The sequence below is a fragment of the Bacillus rossius genome, chromosome 1 (assembly GCF_032445375.1).
Source record: "Bacillus rossius redtenbacheri isolate Brsri chromosome 1, Brsri_v3, whole genome shotgun sequence".
Classification (NCBI taxonomy): domain Eukaryota; kingdom Metazoa; phylum Arthropoda; class Insecta; order Phasmatodea; family Bacillidae; genus Bacillus; species Bacillus rossius.
In genome coordinates, this window is record NC_086330.1 from 248,760,232 (window position 1) to 248,779,627 (window position 19,396).

The 19,396-nt window shown below is 36.3% G+C and overlaps 1 protein-coding gene across 1 annotated transcript in view; it reads left to right on the plus strand.

Annotated features, from left to right (window-relative positions):
* The first annotated feature begins 718 nt into the window (after positions 1 to 718).
* LOC134527454 (nuclear pore complex protein Nup155) overlaps positions 719 to 19,396 on the plus strand; it is a 293,963-nt gene continuing 275,285 nt past the window's right edge. Inside the window, exon 1 of the mRNA XM_063360147.1 lies at positions 719 to 855. Coding sequence (XP_063216217.1) covers positions 839 to 855 — 17 coding nt within the window. The 5' untranslated portion in view covers positions 719 to 838. The remainder of the gene's footprint in view (positions 856 to 19,396) is intronic.

Sequence of the window (19,396 nt, forward strand, 5' to 3'; positions counted from 1 at the left end):
CTCATCCATATTTATTGCCTGGAAACCACAACCAATAACTAAAAAATAAACTAGATATTATTTAACCAAGTGCTCATTGGCAAACAGGTTGAATTTATAATTGTTTTTTTTTTTGACGTAATAACGTCTTATAAATCGATGAACGCCGGCTGCACGCACGAAAAAGCATGACTCATTGTTACGTTCCGCCTGAGCCGAGCGTGCACGCGAGAGCGCGGAACAAGCAATAGAGAGGCAATGACAAGTTGAACCGGGCAACCACTGTGAGAGAAAATCTTCTATAAAATCAAACAGGTTAAGGCAGGCTTTTTAATAGCAGCAATTGAAACAATTATATTTATTAGTCCAATTTCGTGATTTCAAATTAATAATTTATTGACATTTATCTTATTTCAGTTTATTTCTATAACTAATTGTTCGTGATTATATTTAAACAAATTATTTAAATTAAATTTGCAAAAATTTTAAATAATATTTGAATAAAAAAAAGTATGCAATTATTCATCAATGTTTCCTTATGACGTTATCACGTAAAATTATCGTCTGTAAACCGACTTTACAGACAACCCCTTTTTTTTTAAATGGTAAACCCCAATTTTTAATGTTTGGGAGCTCGAGTATCAAATAGATCTTGCCACGCGAACGTACGTGAGTATTTGTTCTGATCATGGTTCGGATTTACTTACTCTATGGTTCGGATCTTCATAATTTGGTTTTGAACGACTGGTTAACCTGATTTTTAACTTGTCCCGCGTCTGGGAAAATTTATTTATCATCTGTTATATTTATCAGTATAAACGTAATAAATTGTTTGAAAAAGTGTAAACGTCTTCATTAAATGACTTACAAGACTGTGTAAGTAACTATGTGTTTTTTAAGTTTTTGGAAATTAAATAATTAACGATGTTTATCATGCCGGTATAACCTAACCTGATAGGTCAATATTTCATACAATAGCATTTTTTAAACTATTTATATTTGTTCTGCCTTCTAGCTTATGTTCTCATTTCTGCACTTTATTATATAGTATGTATTGCGTTTTATATTGTTGAAATTTGTAACGGAAGGCTCGGCCAGTGTTAAGCCCATAATTGAAAAACTTATTATTACCAGTTCTGCCAAAATGTTTCTAAAAATTACAGTAATTAAAACTACTGTACACATGCTAGTTGTTTAACTAAATTAATGTTATAGTTAAGTTTGGTGTGGGTTAAGACTACATAAAAAAATTATTATATTGGATATGAATTATTACTTTGCTGAGAATGTTATAATAGGGATGACTCCTAATTAGGGAATGTCAGGTAAATATTTACTTGGGCGGTATTTCCGAAAAAAAATGTTAAAAATCCGAAAATACCTTTATTTTATGCTCTTCAACTTCCTCTTTTCATTAAAAGTGGCGGAGATAAGAAATTCCAAATACTTTAGGAGATATCGAATTTTTTAATTTTGCAATACAAGACCTGTGGAACCATTCGAGCGGCGCCATTTTTGTTATTTTGCCGTGTGTTCGTGAATAAGTGAATCGTGAATGCGTAATTAATAAAATGGTTGATTAGGTCAGGTCAGTTACATTATTAATACTTTCAAACTAAGCCGACATTAAAAATTATTTTGTGAATTAATTTTAATGGCTGTTTGGTTTAAAAATATTTTTAATGTAACTGACCTGACCAAACAAACCCGGACAGACGGTGAACAGTAAACTAAAATGGTCGATTAGGTCAGGTCAGTTACATTATAAATACTTTCAAACTAAGGTGATATTAAAAATTATGTGAATTAATTTTAATTATTCTTTAGTTTTAAATTATTTATAATGTAACTGACCTTACATAACAAACCCGTAACAAAGGATGTACCGTAACAACTCACGTAAATTTTTTTGTTACTTATTACTTGCACAACAATATCAAAATAACAAATAAGACTTTAAAATTAGAAACGTTAAAAACTCACCTAAGTTGGAGGCGGTAATTAAACACCGTTTTAAACAATAATTGAACTAAATAATCACGTATTAGTTCATTTGAATTCTGGCCTATCACGAACAATCACGTGACATCATTATCCAATAAAAAAATAGATACTCGTACGTAAACAAGAAACAATGGTGCACGCACGCCACAGGAATGCGCTGGTTTTGTGCTGAAATTTAAAAATTCGATATCTCCTAAAGTATTTGGCATTTCTAATCTCCGCCGCTTTTAATGAAAAGAGGAATTTGAAGAGCATATAATAAAGGTATTTTCGGATTTTTAACATTTTTTTCTCGCAAATACCGCTCAACTACATATGAAGAAATTTAAAAATTCGATATCTCCTAAAGTATTTGGAATTTCTAATCTCCGCCGATATTAATGAAAAGAGGAAGTTGAAGAGCATAAAATAAAGGTATTTTCGGATTTTTAACATTTTTTTTCGGAAATACCGCCCAAGTAAATATTTACCGAATGTCATAATATGGATGACTCCAAATTAGGTATTTTCTGCGAAAAGTAATTTAGAAAATTAATTTTTGCGTACTTGCTACTTGTTACCGAAAATTGCTGCAAGAATTTAAATGTCTCTTACCTAACCAATCATTCACATCAAGTCTAGATCACGATTCCATAACAATACTAGTGACTTCACCAAGATGGCTAGGCTTGTGTCATTACCACCTGAAAATTCTTATGGGACAAGCGTGGGAATATGAAGGTTTTTGGCATGAAGTAGGAGCACACTATTTTTCACGTACCTATTTTGTTTTTAGAATATTATACTTTTTCAGTTTTATAGAGTTAGACTATAATCCCTCTCGCTCTAGTCTATTTTGCAATACCGATATTTGTTATCAAACGAAGGATGACTAGACTACAACTTACTGCAGTATCTTGAAATATAAATCTTGAAATATAACTGCATGCTCTGTTTATTAGAAAACTTAATGATACTGAAAAATAAAAGTTGCTGGAATAGTGGTGAATTATGAGGAATAAAATACAGGTATCGCAAAATGGACTAGACCGGGTGGAATTTTATTCTGCTTGATGGTATCAATAAAATATCTCAAATAGACTCATTTTCAAAAATTTTAATACCAGTATCACAAAATAGAGTAGACCGGGTGGGATTGTATTTTACTTGATGATACAAATAAAATGTTAACTCGAAAATGTCTCAGTTTCACCAAAATACCGGTGTTCTTAAACTACCTAGATCTGGTAAAATTCAAGTCTGCTTTACAATAATATAGACCTATAATTTACCTAAATGTAATACGTGAAAAATACTGCGTCTACATTTTCTCTTGCCAAAACCCATAAATTTTCTAGCTTAACCATAAGAACGTACAGGTCGTATTTGCTTCAGCAAAGCCTTGTTGATGACTTCATCAATATATCTATCATACTGTGAGGTAAACGTATATAATTTTTTTTATTAGCTGACCTACCCTTACCAAAACTTAAGCTTTGTTTTTTTAATTCAATGGTTGTAAAACTAACCTGTTACACAACTCACCTCTCACTTAACACATCAAACAAAATGCATATAAAACAAGTACAAATCACAAACAGTTTAAAGTGTTAAAGTTAAAAATCCACTTATCTTTCTTGGCTTTATGGCAATAATCTTTTACTGTCAATATTTGTTTTGTAGATATTAACTTGATACCCAAAAGCAATTGCCATTTCTCCATTTAATTTATTCTATATCGTGAAACACAAACCGTCATTTTCCTATTCATTACTACAATCATACAACTACACATTCTTTCTTTGCACTCCACCGTTATAGGTTGTGATGTCGCCCATGTGAGGTGTGACTTGTAACCCCCTTAAAACTGCCCTAATCCCCTGGACTGCCTGCTCTCAGTGTCTGACACACTTTAATCAGTCATGCAGTGAGCTCTTATGGTGTCCCATACACTGACAGACATTTTCAACACACACATGAGGTGAACATGAGGTAGGCAAAACTGAGATATATGTTACGCTTTTATGCTTGACACACGTCCTTCGTACAATGTTTACAATATGAAATTAAACTGTAAACAGCCTTGAGGCATGACCGGTTTACGGAGGTTGGAACCACTTTGTGGTTGAACAGAATATTCGTGGGGGTGAAAAATTCTGGCAAGCTAATTTAAATACAAATTAATTAATTAATTATTTATGCAGTCGTGCCCCCGAGTTAAGTTCCAAGGGTAAACGTAAATGATTGAGATAAATTATAGCAGACATAATTACTTAGCTCAGATATTACCAACAGTGAAGTCCTCGGAGTGCTGGAAGCGTCCTACCTTGGGTGACGATGTGAAGCGATTGGGGCGAGACATGGCTGCCGAGGTGGTTCGTCAGTACTATCACGCCAAAACTCAAGTAGGTACCGTTATGCTAACCTGGGTCGTGCCGCTGACATACGCCCATTTAAACAAGAATATTCTCTTAAAAATTACAATACAATTAATTAAACCCTAAAACCCTTTTTATAATTTCTGTAACAATTACAATTCAAATACTAAACTATATAATGGCCTTAGACTTTCTGGGTCTGTTGTAGTTGAATGCTATTTAAATAAAAAATGTCTGATTGTATAGTAACTGAAAAACAAAAACTTTTTTGACTTGAAGAATAAAGGCTTGCAATATGATCATTAATTACAGTAACAAAGCAAACTTACACTATTGATTATTATATGCAAATGGCTCAACTGTGCCCTCTTGCGGACATTGGCGGCGCACACGCGTACATACCTACATGTCGCCGGCGGGGCGATCAAAATACCATAAGGAGAGGTAATGAGAGTAATGACATATCGGGCTCAGATGGCCGTATCTCTGGTCAAATGCCCCCCTTTTCCTCTTCGTCATGAAAGTAGCTCAATCTGTCAGCACGTTGCTGAGGACAGCTGAGTGGTTGTGGCCCGCAATGTTTACATCCGAGCTGTCGAGGTCACTGTCCTCACAGGACAGGTGCATGTAGTGTGTGTAGGACTTCTGTCACGCAAAACCTGAGTGAAGAGGCCTCCTTGTGTGGTCGAAGATTGTACTTGTGCCCTATCTCCCCTACCCCCGCTTCTGGCTCGTCGGGACTATTCACCTCTTCCACAGCTTCCGCTAGTTCTTCTACAACTTCGTGAAATGTCAAGTCGGCTAGGGAATAGTGTAGAGGCCATTTTAGTTCTTAGAACAGTGGGCTCTCCAGTCGACTCTTCGACGTCTTTTGGGTTACCAAATAAGACAGGATGGGAAGGGTCTCTGTTCTACGTTTTCCGCGTCTCCCTCCTCATCAAAACCGCGGAAGGATTTATCTGTGTCCATCCCTGTCTCTGTAAACAGCTGCCCAGCACAAGGTAAGTTGGTCTGCGAGATGAATGGGCGATAAGGTCATTCCATATCAGGTGATCAAAATAAAAAAGATATTTTCCGCTCATGATTTTCTTTTTGATTAGTTTTTCGTTTATTGAATAAACACATTTAAACAAAATTAAAATATAAAACAATGTTTATTTCCTCTAGTTTTTAAAATCTTTTTTTAAAGTCATAAAAAAAGTGCATTTTTGTGCTTTTGTGGATTTAGATTTTATTCAATATCTCAGGCTAGAATCGAGATAGAACAAGGTAGGACAAAGAATTTAACTAGCTTTAATATATGTACAACATGGCAGTATTTTATGTACTTAAAATTTTCAACCCCTAAATTCAATATTTTAAAAGTTAATTCCTAATAATTGATATAGATTAAAATTTAAAAAAAAAAAGCCATGAATTCTTAATGTTATTACTAAGTTATAGACTAAAAAATTTCAAGTATGGATCTTAATGGAATCATATTTAAAAGAAAAAAAAATAATATATATATATATATATATATATATATATATGAAGACTGCCATGCCAAAACGTTGTAAGTGCCATTGACTAAAATGTTCAGGAGAAGGAAAAATGTGATTAATATATATTTAAATATAAATAACACATTGGGATACACTCATATACATGTTTATATGATGCATCAATAATACCTGGTAGTATACTTACACTATCTGACAAACTTATGTGTAGGTAATAATAAAATGGAAATATGAAAATTGTTCCAAAACGTTGTATGTCCACTGTTCAATCGCACACTGTCACTGGGTTTCTGGCATAAATTCAGGGCATTTATAAAGAGTATTCTGTATTTCATGGCCATTACCATAGTCAAGTATAATACTGATGTATTGTTTCTTGTGCCAAGCAAGATGTTGTAAGTGCCACATATGCAAAATATTCTATGATCAGGGAAAAGAAAAAAGAGATTAATACACAATGCAAAATACATAAATCGATGGGAAGCACTAGTCTACAAAATATTAAGATGATTCAGCAACATACTTTTATAGTATGTTTTAGTAATGAGACAACTTAGGAAAAAAAACAATAATGAAAATGGTCCTAAACTTTTTCAGTTCACAGTTTTCTTGCGCGCTATCACTGGTTTTCGGACACAACTTCAGGGCATTCATTAAGAACATCTAATAAGAACTGCTTTGCATTGCCAGCAACATAGTCCAGCATGTTCCTGATGTCTTTTTTCTTGTTGTCAGGCAGCCAAAATCTAGTCCTGGATGCAACCAATGGGAAGTTTAGAAAATCTGTTGATGTAACACCAGGCTTCAGGACATTGACAGGATCCGACCACACAGCAATATCACTGTGACTTGTTGCTATGAGAACATCACCGAATCTTTCAGAAGATACTTTTATTTGAGAAGCAGACAATATTTTCAGTTTACCAGTGGAAAGTTTCTCCTTAGCTACTGTAATGCCTTGAAATAAATGAACTCTGTCATAACTGTCACCATGAATGGATTTTCGATAGCTGATTCAGTAATGATACTGATTATGTCCTTCAAGGTGAGTGCTGCGCATCGTTTCTTGCGTCGCTCTATGACTGCAAAATCCCTATCGCAGTCCAAGAAAGTATGGCCTTTGACTGGGAATTTGTGGATTATCTCTGCAAAAATCCCCTTTGACAGCAGCGTCAGGTACATAGCAAGAAGAATCTGGTTCTTATTTTGACCTGCGCAATTATCGGACCACAAAATTAACTTCTTCTTTTGTGTCGATACTTCTGTTGTTAAGTATGTGAAAAGACAATGGGCAATCTCCAATGATCCTCTGCCCCCGAGATCTTCAGTCCACACACACGTGTCCTCGTCTTTTGTCTGAGTCATGTATACCAAGGTTTTGACATGCTATCTGCCTGGAATAATACATTTCAGTGTGTGTTAACTGAGGCAGATACATCTGCTGCTGCATATCAAAAGAAACAACATATGCATATGATTGTTTGGCATTTTCACAATCACTTTTCATTCCATTTGCAGCACTCTCTGCCTTACGGTGATGCAGCTCTTGCATTACAGACGCTTCCCTATCCCCGCCATTTTTTATCCGTACTGCTAGTTTATCGCAAGTAGAACATGTATCCACTAGCAAAGCACGGAAGCGTAAGTTAAAGTTGGTTTGAAAAATTTGATGATACCATTTCCGCGAAACAGGACACACTGCATAATTTGAGCAATACTTTTCAACAAAAGCACGATACATGCGGCTGACATTTAAGTCGGGACTCAGAAATAGTTTATCAGAATTTTTCCTTGAATAATGGCTCTCCATGGTTGGAAATGACCCAATATATTCAACAACTTTCGCCTTCCATTCCTCGTTCTTCTTGGCAGTACGTGCACCCCCTCTCTTATCCTTAAAGTGTGTGGCTCCTGCTAGTATTTTCCCTCCTAACAACTGGATTCGACGAGGTGTGACTCCAAAAGTGTTACAAAACACTTTCTGGCACACTCTCACTTCCGAACCACCTGGCAGTGGCAAGAAGTAAGTAAATGTATGCTGTCTCCTACTTTCACTCGGATGGTCATAAGTGCCATGTCTCCTCCTCTGTATCACCTGAGGGTGAACAAACCGTGCCAAGAAGTCCTGCTGTTTCTCATAATCAGCAAGCAGTTGAAACTGCCTGAACAGCTCACTACGGTAATCTGGGCGCAATGTCCTACATGAAAGCTTGCACTTACAGTTCACCTGAGAACAAAATAAAATATTGGTTATAATTAAGTCCAGCAAGTTACTGTAACACTATTCAGGAATACTACAGTGACAGATATTTAAATAACATTTGTTTAATTAAGTTTCACTATAACCAAACATCAAGGCGGAGTAAACAAGCTCTGATGCCATTTCAAAGCAAAAAAAAAAGTATGATAAAGGCCATGCTATATCGCTTCTATGACTTTTTTATTCTGTAACTTTGCTTATTAAATATATTACACACCTCTACAGACATTTACCGGCGTGGTACATTAGCTGAGCCTTTTCCTGCAGAAACGTACGCTTCGCCAGAATTTCGCTTCTTCTTACGTATGTTTTTCTTCCATTTATCACTTTTTCATTTGTTACAATTTTCACTATCACTATTCATCATTATAAGGTACAAACCATTTCTTCACACAACTGTTTAAACAAAATAAATAACAACACTTTTATAAACAACCAATGAAAACAACACCCCATACATAAAGGAGGCAACACACACAACACTAGCAACAGCATAGAGAATGCACTCGCACTATGGCACTTACAATGTTTTGAGATTCACATAACATATTTTGCCACTTGGAGCGCCACAATCGTCACCAATTTTTAACACATGAATAAGAATGGCACTTACAACCTATTTTTACAGGAATACACATTTCGCCCGGTTTGGCACTTACAACGTTTTGGCATGGCAGTCTTCATATATACATAAGCTTAGTATATAAATATCGACAACTTGTAACCATTTTTTTTTTATTGAAAACATGTCCGTGTTATGTAATAATCAATAAAAAGTGTTGTGTTACTAAAGACATCTCTTTATTGTGCTTCCTAGCTTGCCGCCATTACAAGATAACTCTCTCCGCAGGGCATGCAACCCCTGCACTCCATAAGTCTCTTACAGAACATCTCTCCTTTCCTAATATTTAAATTATAATGTTTTAGACACAAACAGAACAAAATCTTAAGATAACAACTTACAAGCACTGTCCCTCAGTTACAATAGTGTTCACCAAGCCTCAACTTCAACATCTATACATACATTTGTTTACATATAATCTTTCAACCAATTGGGTTTCTTTATACAGCGTTTGTCTTTCCTGTCTCCCTGCTTCACCTCACCGTGTCCTTGTTTACCAGCACCCATATTGTTATTGTCGGAAAAGCCCTTGAAACCCTCTCTAAGTAAATCTGATTCTGAATCAGAGTCTTGCGTAACATAACTTTCCTTCACCACTTCTTCTTGCTGAATATCTTCGTCTCCAACTGCTTTCTCTTCCTTCTTGTGTGAAGGTATGCAGGCCTTTACATCTTCCATAGGTGCAACACTAGTGACGTCACTGGTGAATGGTTGAGGGACCTTGTTGACATAATCTCCTTCGCTTCCATTCTTGGTCTTATAGAAAGGTGCCGGAATCAGAAACCATCGATTTGGTCTGTATTTACCTTCATCAGTTTCTATGACATAGGAACGTGGCTGTGGACCAATTTGCACTATGGTGCCATACCTCCTTAGGTCCGTGACCCAAACCTTGTCTCCCTGCTGAAAATCAAGTAAATGTCGGACTCTGTGTCTCCTGTCATAGTGAGACGCCTGTTTCTCTTTTGCGAGCATTTCTCTAGCGTGTGCCAAACGAGGTTGTACCACCTCCTCCAGCACTGCTGGAAGAACCGGAAGTGTAGATCGCAGTCTACGATTCATCAGCATCTCCGCTGGGCTGAAACCACAATCCAAGGGTGTGGTTCAATACGACAAAAGGCCCAAAGTGATATCCTCGTTCTTCTTCAGTAGACTCTTAGCAATCTTCACAGCTGCCTCCACACAGCCATTGGACTGAGGGTAATGTGGAGAAGATGTTAACACTTGGAACTTGTAGGTGTTTGCAAAGCTTTGAAAGTTTCTTGAAACAAATTGTGTACCATTATCACACCGTACTATTTCCGGTATGCCAAAACTTGCAAAAATTTCTTTTAATCCACTTATTACTGCGACATCTGTCAAACGAGACATTGGAAATATTTTAAAATATCTTGAGTAATGTAACAATTAGGTACCATGCATCACATTTAAACAGATCTACTGCAACGACTTGCCATGGGCGAGATGGCCTTTCTGCTTTGACAAAGGGTTGCCTGGGGTTTTGTCTCTCTTGCACACAACTTGGGCAGTTTCTAATCAAGTTTTCTAGCTGTGAAGATAATCCAAACAACCATACAGACATTTTTGCTCTTTCTCTACATCTCACTATGTCCAGATGACCTGCATGAATACATTCCAGACAGTGAAGTTGAAGTGATGCTGGGATGACCAATCGAGTGCCTTTGAGCAAGAAAGAGTCTGCATAGGTTATGTCGTTTTTATATTGCCAATAAGGTAGCATGTACTCTGGGACCTCATTTTTCTCAGGCAAACCTTGCACGCAATAGGACTGCAATTGTTTGCAAATCTTGTCTTTGTCTTGCTCTGCCTGAATAGTAAGCAGGAACTGATCACTTATGGGACAGTTAGAGATGATCTGGTGGATAAACGCTTCTACTTCTCTCTCCAGATCTACCTTTTTCCATGTTGGTTGTCCTCACCCAGAGGACCCCGCGACAAACAATCTGCCACTGCAAGCTGTTTGCCTGGAATGTACTGAACTGTGTAAGAATATCTCATCAATCTTAGACGGAATCTCTGCAAACGAGGTGTTAACTCATCTATGTGTTTTGTCTGCAAGATTTGAACAAGTGGTTTGTTGTCAGTTTCGAGCGTTACTCGTAGTCCCAAAATGTACTGCTGAAATCTGTCCGCACACCATGTGAGAGCTAATGCCTCTCTCTCCACTTGGGAATAACGCTGTTCTGTATCGGAAAGTGTACGAGATGCATATCCTACAACTTCCCGTTTCCCCTCTCGTTCCTGCATGAGGCACCCTCCTAAGCCTCTAGAGCTAGCATCTGCACTTACAATGATCGAAGCTGTGGCATCAAAATACGCCAGTGTAGGTGCTTGACTTAACAGTCTCTTAGCTTCTGCAAACGCTTCTTGCTGTGGTGTCTCCCATGCAAATGCCACATTCTCCTTCAGAAGGGCAAACAACGGCGTAAGCAATCCAGACTTTTCAGGGAGGAATCTGGAAGAAAAATTGACAAGGCCCAGAAACCTCTGGACCTCTGTTTTGGTTGAGGGCATTGGAAATTTTTGAATAGCCTGAATTTGTGTCTGGGTCCACTGAAACCCCCGCTGCACTAATGACATGACCTAGATATTTCACTTGGGTTACTCCAAAAACACACTTACTAGAGTTAAGGGAAATACCTGCAGCTTCAAGTTTGTGAAGTACTTGTCTCAAGATCCTATCATGCTCTTGCATACAAAATCAAAATGTCATCTACATGGAACGTAGTACCCTCTATACCTTCCAGCAACATAGCTATTCTGCTAGAAAAATATTCAGGTGCACAGGATATGCCGAAGGGTAGCCTCTTGAAATAAAATCTTCCAAATGTAGTTATAAATGTTGTGAGCAATTGACTATGCTTCTCCAATGGAACTTGATAAAAGCCAGAATTAGTGTCTAGCTTTGAAAAGTACTTTGCCCCCGCTAATTGCGACAATGTAACTTCCACGCTGTAAATGGGGAAATGTGGCCTCTGAACACACCTGTTCAGCTCAGAATAATCACCACAAATACGGACAGTATCTCCTTTAGGAATAACCACTATAGGTGCAACCCATTCTGTGGGCTCCGTGACACGCTCTATGATATCCAACTTCAGCAGGCGATCTAACTCTGCCTTCAGTTTACGCAATAGAAGTATGGCCACAACTCTAGGAGTTGGTTGAACAAAGGGAGTGCAATTATCCTTCAGGACTATTTTAATATCCCCTGAGAATCTCCCCAACTGTTGAAAAAGACCTGGAAACTCTTTTTGCGGATCTATCTGTGACTTTGAGGGAGATGTTATGTTAACACTGTGATTATCGCTCCCTTCCACTGGACACTTGGTTTCGAGTTCTGGTGTGGATGCATAACGAATACTGTTTGTGACAAAGCCTGGAATAAGTACCTGTTTTTCTTGAAAACCCACAATCTGCAATTTTGCGAGCCCTGCTTGACCCAGAAGAGGAGTTTGAAGATTAGACAAAACAAATACTTTGCTGTTGTGTTTAATCTCCCTGTGCTCTAATTGTAGCTGTAAGAAGCCCAAAACCCCCAAATCCTTACCATCCGGTCCCTTCAGTCTGTCTTTACAGGGGATCACAAAGTCTCTGTACGAAACCGGTACCATGCTGCCAGGAATGCACGTAACATCTGCACCCGTATCTATAAGGAAATTAAATTTCCGCTCAAAGTTTACAATCTTAATGTTCACTTTCCATGGGCTATGCTCTTGTTTAACATCTACTGAATTGCAGGTTAGTCCTCCTATGAAATGATCCTGACTGCAAGGACTAACACTGTTACAGTCTGACTCACCTTGATTATCCTGTACACTAAATATCTTGGAAGCACTTGAAGCCTTACACATCACTGCCCAATGCCCCTGTTTGTCACAGCGAAAGCACTTAGCACTTCGTGCAGGGCACCGGGAACGATCATGCTGCCCCTTACCACAAAACCAGCAGAGTGCTTCCTTGCGTGGAACCAATGTGTTTGTGGGCTTGGTGGAACCGGGAAACTTTACCAAGGCCGCTGGCTGCTGTATTGTAGCACTGGCCACCTTATCCCTGCTGCGAGATGGACCCCAATGAGTTCTGTTGAGTTCCAAACACTCTGAACCACCTTGTTGCAGAAGTCGTGATTATTGGCTTTGCATCTCCGCTTGTCTGGCTATCAGCACCGCTTCCTCCAACGACAGAGAAGGTCTCAACTGTAATTGTTCACTAATTTTCCGATCTTTCATCCCTACTACAATTCTGTCCCGAATAAGTTCATTTTTTAACGCACCATATTCACACGAGTCCGTCAAAGTATGCAGTGAGGTTATGAATGCATCCACTGTTTCAGACCCTTGCACACGGGAATTAAACTTAAATCTTTCAAAGATTATATTCTTGCATGGCTGAAAATGATTCTCAAATGCCTTTAAAGCCTCTTCGTATCTGGTAGGCTGAGGCGAAAAATGATTCCACAATTCTTCTGCTTTCTCGCCTAAGACATACAGAAGAATATCAATCTTCTCCCTAGCTGTCCTCTCAATGAAACCAGGACGGACATGTACCTAGAAAATCATTGTTTCCACTGCTTCCACAATAATGGCGAAGTAAAGTCAAAAGCTGCTGGAGGTTTGAGATTACTGATACCCTTAGGTGAGTCCCGTGGCTGATCGTGCGGATCTGTCATCCTGGCCAAGTATACGTTTTTTGCTGCACTACAATTTATAATTCTACACCGTTAGAGATCCCACTTCTGACACCATGTTGTGTTACTAAAGACATCTCTTTATTGTGCTTCCTAGCTTGCCGCCATTACAAGATAACTCTCTCCGCAGGGCATGCAACCCCTGCACTCCATAAGTCTCTTACAAAACAAAAAGCTAATGGTTTTTAAAATGCAAGTTTTTTCATATTATGATGTAAAGTATAATTTATATATTTACAATAAGTATATAAGCCTAAGTCTACAAATTCTATAATACTGTTACTCAAGATAGAACAATAACTGCGTAATGGATATGTCACTTCTTACAAAAAGCAATTCTAGTAGAAAATAAACCTGATATTTAAGAGTGATGACTGTATTTTTGAGTATACAAATTGATGATCACGGAAATTGAAGTCTTGAACTTCAAGCTTGTGGTTGCTGCAATGGTTTTGTTTTTAGAAATTACAAGTTCTTCCTGTAGCTGTGTTCAGATTCACTTGAGTTAAGATTTGTTTTATGTTTACTTTAAAAATGTCTGGGTCGTGTGGGAAAACAAATGAGGGAGTGGGACCAGAAGGATGTAATATGTTACTTCTACATCTTCACTTTCATAGTCTTTTGATAGGGCACTCGCCAACCACCAATGCCGATCACATTCACACATAACATAACCTGAAATTTTATCCACTGACAAACTTTTACTTCCTTGCAAGTGTTGTCACATAAGGAAAAAATCTTCAACTTCTATTCAGTCAAATTGTGAGAAATTAAAGTGTGAAACTGTTGCGTTTCTTTAATAGTTTCAGCTTCTTGTAGATATTTCAAAAAAGATTCTTTTTGATAATAATTCAAGTTTGTGCAATATACAAATTAATTTTTGGTATACTTACTTGACTCCAAAGAAATAGCTGTGAAGGGGTCATTATCTGTTCACTATACGGTCTTTGCAAGCTTGCTTTTGCTGCAAGCCATTTGACAGTCCCTCCCAGACCATCACAAGTTCCTTTGCCGTAAGCATTTGCGTCTCAATTCGAAAATAATTTTTGTGATTGCAGATATTGATAAAGTTTTTTAGATTTTTATACTGTGCAGCTGAACCATCTGAGAAATAATAAATCTTTTTCAAACTGTAAAGCACATAATTTTTTAGAAATTATATTAACTTTCTTTGAAATAAATCGACTGCTACCAAGTCATGAATCAAGCATTTTGATATTATTACAAAGCTGGTGTACTTAAGTTTTTCTTTATCACTGTAATAAACGGCAAAAGGGTGCACGTGTGCTTGGTCATTATTCCAGTGGAAGGACTGTGCCTTGTCTTGGACAATGAAAGGTAGTTTTTTGAAAGTCCAAACTTACAACTGCTTCATCTTGGCTGTTTTCTTTTAAATGTTTATAGTACTTGGATTGCTGACTGGCTAGAAATGAATGTTTCTTTAGTTCAACAAGTTGTTTACAAAAACTGTCCACAAATTCTTTTACAATCTTGCAAAATATTTTGAATATGCATCTATCCACAGAACCCCATTGTTTGTATTTGATGGTTTCTATTATTCCTTCTTCAAAGTAGTTCTGAAGTTTTTCTTTTAATTTTGCAACTCCTGAACATTTTTCACATTTTTTTAGGTAGCAGTTAGGGGTATTTTCTGGGCACATCTTTGTGACAAACATTGTTTGTAATCACCAAGATCAGAAGCTTTATCAATCTTCTTCTTCAGCTTTCCTCTGACAATATTAATTTTACATTCTGGTTCATTGTGAACACACAAACGGAATATGTTCGATTTCCTCAACTTAAGATATAATTCTTCGGTCTTAATTCAGCGAACTTTGAAAAACCAATTTTGGTAACTAATACAGTTTTTTATGAATAGTTCATAACATTCTTTTAAATTTAATAAAACCAGTCTCTTTTGAACATGTTCATTCTTTCCATTTACTTTCATTGAGACAAAATCTTTCTTGCCTGACATAATTTGACATGCAACATCAGAGTTGTAAAAATCTTTGACTTTATCTGCAACATTTTGGTCTGAAGGTTATCCTGGCTTTGGATCTGGACATGGCATTATTTCTTTTTCTTGAACTAGTGATATAGGCTTTCTGACCATCTTGTACTGACGTCGAACTCATTTTCAATTTTTTTTATACTCCAATTTTAAGGTATTGTTGTGAGGATCAAGATATTTTAATTTTTTTTGTAGTGTTTTGTAACTTTACTTTCAATTGTACAATTATTTACGAACCTAGATTAACTTTTTCTTCATTCTCAGCGAAGTTTGTATCACCAAACAAAGCGTGAGTGAGCTTTTTAGCGACTTTTTCCAATTTCTTTCTACAGTAACCAGGTGCATGAAACATTTTCTTTGTAATTGGTGATTCTTCAATATTTGAAAATGATTTTTTTAAGTACTCTAATGATAAATTATTGGTGTTAAAGATGGTATCTGTTTGGGAAGATTAAGGTTTATCCAACTCTACAGATATTAAATAATTTTTTTTTCCTTTTAATAGCTGCTTACGACAGCTGTCACAAATTTTCATCCCAGGCCTTATTTCAATATTTATTTCAAACATCCACCCTTGTACTGGTCTAAGAATTTTTAAAACTTTGTGATTACTTTTTTCAAAAGGATTACAACAATAAATAATTATTGTTTTAAACCCTGGAACCAGATTTTTTGTTTGTCTTTTCCATCTCTAGTTAGCATTGTTAACTCATTCTTTAAAACCAAAAATTATAAAACAAAAACTGTAAAACACACACTTCACTTTCAACAATAATATTCACTCAATAACATATACCTGACGTACTTTTTCACTTGTCTAAATAAACACATTCACAAATCACTACTCACAAGTGCAGAAGAAGATAGCACACTGACTGCCTTGATTGGAGAAAAAAATTAGCAGGGATAGATTTCAAGTGTCTACTTGTTAAGTTCATGTGATACATGACACTACTCCCCCTACCTTTCACTGTAACCTTGTACAAAAAAAGAAAATTCACTTAATTTTAAATGTTTTTATGTTATAATTATATTTTCAAAATTGGTCTTTAAATAAAATTTTTTGTCTGTGCTTAATTTTTGTTGGTGGTTATTCTAAAATTAGTGATGCACAAGAAATATTACTATAGCCTATATATTTTTTATAAGCCATTACCTAATTGTTATTGTGTGTTAAAAAAAAGTCTAAACAACATTAACGTAGGTTTTTAATTGACTTTTGTAACAATATGCTGAATGATCCATTCAAAGCCAAGTGATCTTAAAAATGTCAGTGTATAATAAAACTAATTTTAAGGTTTGGTTGTGATCCCATTGAGATCCCAACTTGAAATTTTGTACACAACTTAGGATGGTTCTGCATGGTATTTTTTTGAAAATTTTAAATCACATGCTTGTTTTTTGGAAATAACTTTTAAAATTTGGAGATGGGGTTTGAAAGTATTTAGTACTTTAAATACTGTCATGTTTTATATCAAATTGAAGCTAGTTTAATTTTGAAAATAATGGTATTTGTCTTACATTTCTATCTTGAATCTAGATATTGAATGAGATACTGAATAAAACTTAAATCCATGTAATCATAAAAATTCACTTTTTTTGTAACTGAAAAAACTTTTTTTTTTAAATTTTAGTTTCTTTTACATAGATATATCTAATATAAAGATCAACCCCATAAAAAATGGTGAGGTAATTTGGATTGGATCACTTTTTATGAAATCACGGGTCATTCCATATCAAATCAACACAGGGTATAAACTTGACCACCTCAGAATTTGATGAAATTTTGTATGAAGGTTGTCCTCGTAGAGATTAAGAAAAATGTCCATTTTTTTCTTTCAAATATCTCAAATGGTTTTATAATTATGGCTATGTAAAGTTTCCCAAAATCGGCCAAAAAAAAGTAACTAACATATTTTGAGATCACTATAGCTTTTCTCCTAATTGAGCTAGAGAGATGGGAGTGTTGTCATTTTACTCAGTTTTACATTCTCTGAGAAATGTAACATCTTGGATTTGAAGTTTATATCCTGAAATACCTAAAGAAGCCAAAATTTGTGATTTTTGTAGGAAAGAAATTAAATATTTAAAGGTAGAAAATACTAATCAACCTGGCCCCTCCTGTCTTGTTCTCCAATCAAAACTAGTGAGGAATACAGTTCTCTGCCACATAACCCATCCTTTTTTTAGATCCAAAAAATGTAATTGAACAATTAAATACTTCAATAGTTGAACTAGAAGAGTCTCCTATTAACATTAAGAAAATTCTCTCTAAGCATTATTCTACAGAGAAAGGAAAAAAGATAAACTGTGCATTAAAGCATAAACTCTTTTTAGCAGCTGAAGATTCATCTAGTGATGAGAATCTAGGTGAGTCAGTTTTACAAAACCTCAAAGAAACATTTTCTACATCAACAAATAGAGTTAAGAAGTTAATGATACTTACTTGTCTCCCAGAGAAATGGGGAATTAGAAAATAATGCGGGAATTTAATGCACCAAATTATATTTTGAGACAGGCAAAAAAAAATATTAAAAGAAACTGGTATTTTAGAAAGCCCTAACCCAAAGCCTGGAAAGGCCCATTGTTTATACCATTAACTCATTTTATGAAAGTGATGATATTAGCAGAATAATGCTCGGTATTAATGACTGCTTGACTGTAGTCGATTTGAATGGAATTAAAACAAAAATGTCAGAACGACATATTGTGTAATCTGAAGGAAGCTTACTTATTGTTTAAGGAAAGATTCTCAGATATTACAATAGGTTTTTCAAAATTTGCCGAGCTGAGACAAAAACATTGCATACTGGCAGGCCGTGAGCCTAAATTTCCCACTTTGATTTTTTTTACCTACTAGAAAAGTGGGACTTGCATACATGCTATCAGATGGTTCAATGATTTTTTTTTTAAGCAAGTTATCCAAAATGCTTATGAAGAGTTGTCTTTGGTCCTAATACAGGATAGGGCTTCTTTCGAACCATTACTTCGTCCTTTGACTTGGTATGACTTGACCTTGCAAGTCCCACACGTTGACACATCTCCGAACTATTCTACCAATTTTTTTTGAGAATTCTCTTGAAAATTCTTCATTACACTGGTCTTTACTAGTTTTCCTAGGTTAATACCTTTGTCCTCTAATTTCATTTTTAACTTACCTTCTTTGATGTTTACGCAGGCTCCAATAACTTACAGCAAATTTACTCTTAAGATTATGTCAAAACGGAGGTCCGAAGTAATGACAAACTCAAATCGCCATCAGTAATGTCCAATTTTAAAGAAGGTATGAAGTGCTTTTTTGACTACCAATACACCACCATTAGCTAAACCAAAATACTTGGCCTCGGTAGTATATTTCTCCAAGTTTTTATCCCAACATTTCTCAAACAATTCCTAGCAACATTTGCTGTCAATCAATGTTGGACTTGACCCAGTATCAATTAGGGCTCCCACATCTGTCCCCTGCATATTAACTACTACACTCGGTAGCCGACATACGAGGGTTATTTTTTTTTCAACCTCCGATCGGCTGTAATAAAAAAACGGGAATGAATTGGGAAACTATTTTAATGTCAAAAGAAACGTACATCTTTACTCTATTTTTCCACATAATCACCGTGCAGATTAAGGCATTTGTCGTACCGATGCATCAGCTTTCCAATACCCGCTGCATAAAATGATGCCTCCTGCCTATTCAGCCACGTTTTAACAGTGCCCTGCAGTGTGATTACAGTTTCATTTCTCCATGGCATGCCCATTAATCGATACCCTAATCGCTCGTACACGAATCGACACATCTCGTAGTGTTTACCCCCTTCCACCAACCATGTGGAGCGGCCAACTCACACCTCAGTTGAAGATGGGAAGTGTTTGATCACCCTCCTTACAGTCCGGATTTGGCATCAAGTGACTATCACCTTTTCCCCACGTTGAAAAAGTGGCTTGGAGGA